Here is a 10707-nt window from a genome sequence, read left to right as displayed (position 1 = left end):
AAGAGTCAAATGCTAGGCACCAAGCAACGGGCTCCTGCACACGAATCGCCCAGCAGGAAATAAAACGGCTGTCTTCTATTTTTTTTCGTCGCTGTTATTTTGTATTACATAAATGTGTTTTTGTGTGCCCAACTTATTAATTTTTCTTCACCGTCACAAACGTCTTATTCGTAGGTTTGGGGATGTATGGGAGGATCACAAACATCGTGTGGGTATTGTCTTCAGGATCTAAGGCATACATGTACCTTCTTCAGAAATTGGCTTTCGTTGTGGCAGCGAACACGAAGGTGCGCATCCGCACCTTTCGTTGTTTATTCACATATTCAACTGCAATAAAAAGGTTTGAGCTACGCCACCGCGAAACCGCGCAGACAACGTTGTCCAGATATTCGAAGGCGGCTTTTGTGCCGCGAATTTATATATTTGGAAGTAGCCATGAAGCAATTGGTCTTCAGGCCACTTCACGGAGTCAAGAAGCAGCCCACTATGAAGCAAGGTCTTCTGGCCACTTCACGGAGTCAAGAAGAAGCCCATCATTAATCAAACTCAATGATTGTTGACTAAATAAAGTTGTTACTCCTCCTCCTCCTCCTCCTCTAGCGCAACCATCGTTACCATAAGGAAATGAATCTCAACCCGGACAGTTATGACATGTTTGCAGTGTGGAAGGCATGGTATACTCGCTAACGAACGCAATAAATAGTATACGTGCCGGTTTTCAGTATAACAAGAATCGGAACCGATGAATATGTCCAAGAAGCTCTTTATTGTTATCCCATCCTTTCGGGCGTAAAGAACAAATCCTGGCCTACTCAGGATGACGTTCCTCGAATTAAGAAAATTACTCTCTCTTGACCTGCACTGAGGAGCCCGCCCACAAACCAGCTCGATTTTAAGGTTAGATGAAGTTTTTTCCTCCTCCCCTTACTCCTCCCCCTCTTGAGTGGAGTTCTACTCCAACGCATATCTGAATACTGGGAAGATATAGCTGTGGAAAATGTACCGAATCATCCCTCCAGGTCTGAATAAATATAGTGTTACTGTATGTTTACCGTACACGTGAGTCGTTTTGCTCAACAAGCCTCCATATGAGTTAGAAGCCTGGTATAAACCCAGCACGCGCCTATACACACAGTGGTTATTGCCCGGTAGTGCACGTCGGCATAATTTCATGCCATGACAACGTAAGCGATGTGATCCGATACCTTTGAGCGTTTGGCAAAGTTGCAAAGGCTCTTCTACCACCTGCGATTACCAGGAATCGTAATGCCTTCTGCCGGAACCGACAGCCGCGAAGGCCTGGAATTTGTTTTGGTCTAGCATTTTCGCTGTTGTCGGTTATTAGACTCTGGCTGTTCCGACTGTTCGAAAGACTGCTGAGTACGACGCCTAGCACCGACTCTTCGCGCTCTGCACACGACCGGCTTCGCTGGAAAGGGCGCCTCCGGTAATGTTTTTTCCACACCGGTATCAAAAACTATACTTTAAATCATGCCTAGAGCTACTGTATGCCATCTTAAGTCTTTTATTATGATAAAAAGGCGCGCATACGTAAAATCTGGTGCGGACAAGCATCAAAAGTCAACCGAGAGGAAAGAAACAGCAGGGAGAGCGAGCCCGAGTGAAGCAGACGACAAATGCGAGAATCCCTAAGCCGACGTCACGGAGACGCGTTTCGCAGCGCCACCCGTGGTCGCGCTCACCGCCAATTGCTGGGCGTGAAGCGGAGCGTACGCTCGTCGCGACGCGCCCATGGATAGTTTTAGTACAGCGTTTTTCGTAGCGTGCGCTAACGCTTGTGGCGCCACCTGTTGAACCCAACGCGAAGTACCCAAATTTAACCTTGCGGCGCCACCTGTTGAACCCAACGCAAAGTACCAAAATTTAACTTTTTTACGTGGCTAACCAAGGCAAACTGTAGCTGGACGGCGTTTCTTTTTTTTTTTTTTTCAATGCGTTAACGCTGGTTTCGATTGTAAAAATCTTGCAAGTACGATACAAAACACCCTCTTACCTTGATTCAGTATTAGGGAAAAATATGATACACCCGTCGCGATTGTTTTGCTCAACCGCACGACGCCGAAGTTTTGAAGCAACACGCAGTGATCGGGATACTCACTTTATTCAGCTCTGAAATATGGCAGGAGCATGCGACAAATACAACTGAGCATGGCATGCGACGCTAATGCGACACGCAAAATGAACAAGCGGGTAGGCTGGCACGGCGGTTTCGTGATACACTTCACCCGGGTGTAGCAACTCAATAAGATACACGATGCGTTCCTATTACTCACTTCCTCTTATTCGTGGAGTCCAACTACAAATCCTTCACGTTTCACACGGTAGCGCAACGTCCTCGGCTTGCACCCGAGGGTGCGACGACGGCGCAGGCGAAAATTCTGGAATTCCCTAAATGGAGGCCGCCGATCTGCACCAACACTGCGCGCATTCCACCGCCGCGACACGCACACAAACACCGCCGCCCGCTTCGGGAGCCATCCAGGTTGTCCTTGGTCGCTCATTTCTGGTCTGCATGCCTGTTGGAACTGAAACGTTGTCGCCTAACGAGAAAAACACGCGACGGTCCGCGTTTTCAGTCGGGGAACCTCCTGCCACGACCGGCCGCCGACATCGCCGAGGCAGCAGCCATTTTGAAAGCAAGGGGCCTCCCAGCAGGTCCGCAACGCCCCGCAAGCGCCCCGCAAGCGCCCCGGAGCATACGCTCCTAGCCGTTGCGTGCGTAGCACCGCATCGCCGGGGCGTTTGCGTAGCGTACTGCGCATGCGCAGTCGCGAGCCGCCCCGCCGGGGCGCCGGGGCGTACGCTCGTCCGGAGCGCGCGCCCAACTAAATCTGTCTAATGCCTGCCGAAGAGCGGCCGGAAGGACTCGCGAGACTTAGGGGAAAGGGGGCTCGCTTCCGCCTTGGGCACGACCTATGTGATGGCCACTCCGCTAAACCTGTCTCGCATTTCCAATTGCAGGTGGGGCAGCCAGTTCATGACGAAGTCCGGGCTTCTCCTTAACAACTACATGGCCACCTTCTCCGGACACCGGCCTGAACGCTACAAACGGCCCTACGCACACGCGACAGTTATGGCCGTTACCAGAGGCTATGAACTCAAGGCAATGGTCGGTTCCAACGGCGCGATTGGAACACTTGTCTGGCAATTGGTGAGGAGCCCAGTGGTAAATAGTGCTACGGCCGCCCGTTGGAAGCCCACAAGTCCGTTCAGCTGCGGTGAAAATGTTAAGGAACCGAGACCGCATGCGCAGCATGCTCCCCGGCGTGGTCAGATATTGCTGATTTAACGGCGGAGCCATTTTAGTTCGAGCCTTTTCGTTGTTTTCTGAAGGTCTTGCGTCACGCAGGGGCAGGAGCAGGTTCCTGGGCCCGCCGGCAGCCTCGCAGAAACCGGTTCTAGACCCACCGATGCAGGGTTCAGTGGTCTCACAGGGCCGGACTCGTCTCGTTTCCGCTAGGGGAGAGGTGGGAGGGAGGCTCCCGCCGCTGACGTTTACCTCCGAGCGATTTCCCCGGTGACGGCGCTGCCGGTTTCGGGCGATCAGTCGTTGACGTTCGAGCCGACACAAAAGAAGCACAGGTCTGCTGTTTCAGCAGATTTCACACTTGATGGAACTGAGTTCAGCTTTTGCAGGGATGCCTGACTTAACGGACACCACGCGTTTTTTGGTGGATGAAAGAATTTCTTTGAACGTATTAAAGAGAGGGCCCTTCCTCCGATATTTTTCCCGGCTTTCTGCATGTAAATACTTACCATGCCTTTCCCCTACTGTCAGAAATGTCGCCAAGCATTGTGGGCGTGGGTGAAAATCTATCGTAAGATGGGCCGCTGCTGAAAACAACAAATGTATAACTTGTCAAACTAAAATCGCCAAAGAAAAAGTAAACCCTTTTAAAAAAAGAAAATGCTAAAACGCGAAGCTTTTTCCCGTGCAACCCGTTGTCAGAGTCCAAAATACAAACCGCTTCGACCGTGTCGTAATAGCGCACTCGGATAGACATCGGCTTCTTAAAGAGCAAGACCCAGGTTCGACTCCGACCACGGGAAGCGCTGTTTTTTCTTTTGAGGCGCTTGATGTGCCTTTGTGGAAATCCATCATTATAATGTGCCCTGCCATTGTATAAAGTCGGCTTTCCTGCATTGCTTTTCTGCATACGGTCGCCATCAGTGGGGCAGATTAAGCTTCGCTTTAAAATGCCAGTGCGGAAACAGAGTGTGCACGGGGGCCTAGAGGCAGCGTAAACAAAACGCATAACATAGTTTCGCTTTTCCTTACCACCGCTAAATTTTCTTGACCTCAAAACACTAAATAAAAACGTCAATTTGCAATCAAGTATAGTTCACTTTTCATGATGGGTGCGTCTTCGCTGAGCGTAGCTGCTGGTGTTCACTCGTCTGTGATCGTTTGGGTCTGTCGACAACGGCAAATCGCGGGTACATCACCCGAAGCACTCATGGCTTGTAACGGCTTATCCCCATGGGCGTCGGCAGGATTTTGTCTTGATCAGTGCAAACCCATTGTCCTGAGGTTGAAGACGGGGAGGGGGAGGGGGCGGGGCTATTGTCCTGGGATTGCTTGGAGGGGGAAGCGGGCAAGTGGCCTTTTTGCACCCCCCTGCTGAGGCCCATGGTTGTCACGTAAACTCTGCTTTGCCAATAATTAATCGGGCTATGCACATGTTTGCTATGGCTTTGTGTGAACGAGGGTAATGTTCCGAATTATTAAATGTACGTATGGGTAGCAAAGGAGTTTCCCGCTCTAGGCTTGCAGATACTGCTGATAACAAAACTTGAAGCTCTTTTTCAGTTTCCGGGGAGGAGTTTTAAACGAATACCCAAATGAGTTTTTTCGAAAATCTTTGTGCTCGTTGTGTAGTTTAGCCCATGTTTTTCACGACATTAGTGTTTAGCGGATGTATAGAGCCTCAGTAAACCTCCAATCGGCGGCAGGGGAAAAAGCACCATCAGTCGTTGGGTGCAGCTGCAGTGACGTAACATTGGCTTTCAATGATTTTCAAGGTGATCTCGGACTTCCAAGTTTCGGTTTTGAAACACGGCACGCTAGTCATCAACTTTTCGGTGTGAAAATGGCCTAGTGAAGGAAAAGACTGCGTATAGCGTCTGCAGAGCAAAACAGCCCCTAAGCCTTCATTTGGTTGCTACGTTCAGTACATACCACCAGTGGCGTCTTGGTCAGCGTTTTACAGGGGATTTTCCTGGCAGCGTAATGCTTTGGGACGTGAAGACGCTAAGAGATTCGAGCAGATTGACGCTCACTGAGTTTGACGTTGTGGTCTCGTCGCCAGGCTCTATTTCAGGGGTAGCGGAAGTTAAGCCAAGCTTTAGGGTGGTGTAATGGGCAGCCTATAGCCACTAAATACAGGTTTTTAAGGTTTTAAGCGTAAATAAAGGTTTTAAGCGTAGCTCATTTAATGGCGCTAGGTCAGCCCTTTCTCGAAAATGGCCTAAGCTTACCCTCTAATGGCGTCCGCAAAGTAACCGCACCTCGACGTGTAGGTGCACACGAAGGTTGACGGATAATTGATGTGACGCTTCGCAGATTACGTGGCGGAGATGTTAAAAATTAAAGCCGTTACACTCAATATGAAAGCTGTCGGAAGTGCAGAGTAGCGATTCGCCATAATGGGCTGTAACGCCGTTACCCGCTCACTGCTACCACCCAATGCAATTCAAATTTCCCGCCTTCTCAGTGCTCGCTCGCCCATGTTAAAAATTAAAGCCGTTACACTCAATATGAAAGCTGTCGGAAGTGCAGAGTAGCGATTCGCCATAATGGGCTGTAACGCCGTTACCCGCTCACTGCTACCACCAAATGCAATTCAAATTTCCCGCCTTCTCAGTGCTCGCTCGCCCATGTTAAAAATTAAAGCCGTTACACTCAATATGAAAGCTGTCGGAAGTGCAGAGTAGCGATTCGCCATAATGGGCTGTAACGCCGTTACCCGCTCACTGCTACCACCAAATGCAATTCAAATTTCCCGCCTTCTCAGTGCTCGCTCGCCCACTGCTGGAAACTACGCCAGCGGGAGTTCTGCTCTTTTTGTGCTTGCTTTTCTTCCCGCGCGTGCCGGTTTTGCGCTGCCACTCCTTTTTCGCTTACTATCGTAAAAACCAGCCCAACGAGTGTTCCTGACTAAATGAACGCGGGCGCTTTCGTTTAGTTGCGTATATTTTGCCTCGCATGTACCTACAGTTTTTTCGCGGTAAAAAAACGGGGAGATGTATGACAAGAGCCAGCGGTTGCCGAGTTCTGAATTAACGCTTATGACTATATAAACCGCTGTGCTTTCGAAGCCTCTGGGTTACTCTGCAACGGCAGCCACTACGGAAGGACGCCGTGTGGCTCTACTTGAGTCCAGCGAGCGAGCTATGACGTACAAGGCGAGCCCTTAAAGTGCTCTGCACTGAAAACGGAAAGTCTTGCACAATCTGGAAGCCATCGATTTAGTGTTACTGAGCGTGTAGTCGTGATGTGAACTTATAGCCATACTCTGTGAGAGCCCTCTGCTCATCAAGGCAAAATCCTAAGGCGAGGTACAGAAAACAGCCAGTTCTAACGGTTACCCAGTCAGTGTGTTTGCCGACACTTCCGCTTCGAACTTCCGCGAGTTGTACTAAGACCCCTAACTACCCCCCCCCCCCCCTTTTTTTTTTTTTTACAGGTACTTCTCTGCTGCATGGAAAGCTATGACTTTGACTCATGCACCTCGGGTGGCAGAAATGCTTATGGGGCATATCCGATTCAGCAGCCGCGTAGACTACGGTGGGTATCGTATACTACCGGTCATATACTTACACCTTGCACTAGAGAGATTGCTTCGCCTTGTTCATTGGTTGGACGGACCCATGAATAATCAATATTTTGTACTGCCGGATATACCTGTCGTGCCGTTCCTCATACCGTGTGTGTAGGAAACTTGGCCGCGTGGGCCTTAATTAGAAACCTCTAAGGTTGTGCTAAGATGGCTTGCTCGCAGCACGGCTTTACACAGCGCGCTGCTGACTACGTCTTCGCAGTTAAAAACGAATTAGAAGGGCTGTGAGGCTGGCGTCACAAAATGCGGGCCACAAATTAAGAGTACGGACTGCGGCGTGCGGTTGTATTTCGGCGAACCTTTTTGGAAAGCAACTTAGGCTTCATAAAAACCCGTGGTCAAGTCCCCGCCTTGCTCATTCCTTGCGCGTGCCTCTACAGTGACATGGAATTCTTGATCCAGCAGTGGAGGCGGCCTCTCTTAGGCATATTGCAGCAGCAAGCACGGCACGGGGGATTCCCATGTACGTTGGAGGAGGGGAGTCGTCACTTACACCAGAAAGATACAGAAATTCAGATAATTGCCTACTGTATTATCGGAATTTCTGCAGTTGTAATTATTAAATGCGTTACTTCCACCGAGTATTCACTTTTGTGCAAACGCAGGGCGTACTAAGGTTGGCCTGCTCTTTTCCAGGCTTTCCTAATTTAAGTCCTAGTTTTTCGAAGATTTATACGATGCATATTTTTTATTTTGTTAGTTTATTTTATAAAACTATTATTTTTTGTATATCTGGATTGGGGGGGGGGGGGTTCAAATCCTGTTCGGCAAATTTTCTCCACTCACGCCATGATCCCAATTAAATGTGTTACTCTTTCCAATTTTCATTTTGTGCAAATGCATGGCGTTACACGGTCCTCGCAGTGGGGTATTCGGCAAGGAACGCTGCGCATTATAGTAAGCTAATCAGATACCGTTTAATGCTCAAGCATTCTTTGCAAAGCACCCGCAGCGCGAACAGCGTCTGAACATAAAAGCGTAAGAGGCGAAATTAAGGCAGTTGATAGTTTTCGAAGTGTTAATAAAATAACTGCAGAAAAGAAGAATAACAAAAACAAGATAAGTAAAAGCTCGTTAATTCGAACTCGAAGGGGACCATATAGATGTTCGAATTAAGCGGAGTTCGAATTAGCGGGCGGATGCTAGAATGAATGGAAATCGCACCCCACCGCACGGGCAGAACACAAAAATTAAGAAGCCACCTCTGGACTCGTTATCGCGAATTAGGCGCTACTACACATTTGTGGCAGGTGAGTTCATAAATAATAATGGCATGCGCCGGAGCACTGGCGCGGGTGGCACGACATCCTCTGTAGACGCAAAATAAGCTGTTTTAGGAGCGTAGCGCGCGCACCACGCGGTTGTTTTCTGGTAAATTTCTCTGGTAAAATCTCTAGTAAAGTTGGCTTAGTTTGGATTTGCCACACATTGTGATCACTCTGGGCCGACTTCTTCTGCCAGGAGCGATGGAAACCGTGGGATCATAGTTCGAATTAATCGTTCTTGATACCGCGACGCGTTCAAATTATCGGGAGTTTCCCCCCATTGAGATATACAGGGATGTGCCGGGACCAGGGCGTGATTTCGAATTAACCGGAAATTCGAATTAACCGAGTTCAAATTAACGAGCTTTTACTGTATAACCAAACGAAGCGAAAAGTCCCCAAATTTTTCTGAAACGTTCATATCGTTTACCAGCAGGGGTCTCTCAACACTGCGAAACGCACTGTACCATGGTGGTCATTCAAGTTTGGTATTCACCCCCCGGAGTCACATATTCGCCGTGTGGGTGCCCGTCGTGGGAAAATTTCGAAATAGTGACTTCTCCTGTTTTAGCTTGCACCCGAGTAGTGGCCGTCGCAGGCGGGATGCAACTAAAGACTGCATTCTTTTTCAGAGGGCCGCCAGAGGAGTCCGAAGGGCGAGAAGGCGAAGTAGAGGAGGAAGAGGAGCAAGATGAGGACGCCGACGAACACCTGGAAGCGGACGAAGACGAGGAAACGGACGGAGATGAGGGCAAGGAGGAACAAATGGAAGCCGTGAACAAGTCTGGCGTCGCAGGTTCCAAAAAGCGCATCGGCTTGAAAGCGAGAGGGATGCCGTCGGATGACGACGGAGCACCGGACCTATTCACCCGTCAACTGTAGTAGCGCTCGAAACCATGGTTATTTCTCAATGTGCATATTCCGTGTGGAAGAAAGGAGTCCGAAGCCGTCATACAGAAAGAAAATCTCTATTTACATCACAGTGAATTGCTTATACCCTAAACACGGTGTCCGAACGTTGCTCGTCTTCCTACGCTTCCTTTCTGTCGCCCTGCTTTGTCCATCCTCCTCTTCCTCGGGGCAATCTCTGTTCATCCGATGAATAAAATGTAAAATCCTCCCCGCCCCACAGATAAATGAAGTTAACCAGTTACCCTTGAATATCCGAACATAAGGTCTTATGAGTGTCTGTAAGGTAATAGACCACACAGGCTCCGAGCACGATATACATTAAACCCGTTCCTGTAAAATCCACTGAAACAGTAAACAGTCAGATGGATAGAGTGCCGCAAGAGCCCGTCTTTTGGGCACACGACGGGAGTTTCGGTGCAGATGCCGTGTCCAGTTTGCAACTCGCATCCCGTCTGTTACGGTCTTGAACTCTGATGCAAATTTTTCAGAGATATTCACAGGGGCCTCAGACGAGTCGTTTAGCACCTTCCGCGTCTTTCTTGAGGGTTTGGCAATCGGTGAGTACACGTGTGGTTCATTCTTGCCACCCTTCCGACAAGGCCCGTTGTGGCCGGTCGCCGCAACTGGACGCCGCAAGTTGACTAAAACAGGTCACAATGGGCGTTGTGGGAAGGGTAGCAAGAATGAATCACACGTGTACTCACCAATTGCCAAAACCTCAAGAAAGACGCGGAAGGTGCTAAACAACTCGTGTAAGGGACTGCTGCTACGGTTGTTACCCGGCACCTAGTGTTTACAGCGCACCCATGGAAAAACCGAGAAGATCGACTACATTTTTACCCGGAGAATCTCAAGATTGAGACGGTCCTGGAAAATGGCGACCTCAGGCAAGTTATGGGGATAAGGTAGAACATTACTATTTACAATTCCGTAGACCTTAAGATGGGAAGTTCGCATACAAATCATTTGCGTATTTGAAATAAAGGTCACTATGAAACGGCGAGCTTTTATTACTGTCTGTGTCGAGCAACAGCGCCTAGAGACTACGCCGTTAAACTGTCGTTGACGATAACTAAACAAAACAAATGCATTTTATTGATAATTAGCAGCGAGCGCACTCCTGTTTTCAAAAGTTTTATGAGCCGCAATTTACTGCAACGACGTAATTTACCACAAATACAAAATATTAACTATTTGTAATATCTCTGTGTGTTTCCCGCCCCTTTATTTGCGAAAGGGCAGTTAGGGCATTGTCAATAAATAGCCGTGATAGGCGTTGGTTAGGCAAAACTCCACAAACAGTTTTAAAGCGAAAGCGTTTTGTTGAGTTGTCCCGTCTAGAAAATAGCCACCGCAGTAAACAGTAAATAAATAAATAAAAAATGCCCCCACCTCCCCGAAGGGAATCGTGAGGAAGTGCGAATGCATTTCTTGCGCCGAGAGTACACGGCGTAGTAATTCTGACATCGCCTTGAGAGGCGCCCAGCCAGCGAACGGTCTAAACTGGAGCAGAGCGAGCAGGAGACTGTAGCGAGAGAGCGCGCGCGAACCGACCCACGGAGGTCTGGCAGTTTATCGCTGCACCGAGCCAGGTGGCTGAGAGAGGAGGCGAGCGCAAGGGGAGAGGGACGCGCGCAGCGTCGCACGGCAGCTGCAGCCGAGCGAGGGGA

General features: G+C 49.2%; 1 protein-coding gene across 1 annotated transcript; it reads left to right on the top strand.

Moving 5' to 3' along the window:
- Positions 1-6712: 6712 nt before the first annotated feature.
- Positions 6713-9501, top strand: LOC144147397 (uncharacterized). Its single transcript, XM_077679520.1, has 2 exons — positions 6713-6808; positions 8758-9501. The coding sequence occupies exons 1-2, from the start codon at positions 6723-6725 to the stop codon at positions 9005-9007; spliced, it is 336 nt and encodes a 111-aa protein (XP_077535646.1). The 5' UTR covers positions 6713-6722; the 3' UTR covers positions 9008-9501.
- Positions 9502-10707: the final 1206 nt, after the last annotated feature.

Source organism: Haemaphysalis longicornis, unplaced genomic scaffold (genome assembly GCF_048455015.1).
Source record: "Haemaphysalis longicornis isolate Haplotype H1 unplaced genomic scaffold, Haemaphysalis longicornis Haplotype H1 scaffold_7, whole genome shotgun sequence".
Classification (NCBI taxonomy): domain Eukaryota; kingdom Metazoa; phylum Arthropoda; class Arachnida; order Ixodida; family Ixodidae; genus Haemaphysalis; species Haemaphysalis longicornis.
This window is presented reverse-complemented; position numbering and strand designations above follow the sequence as displayed.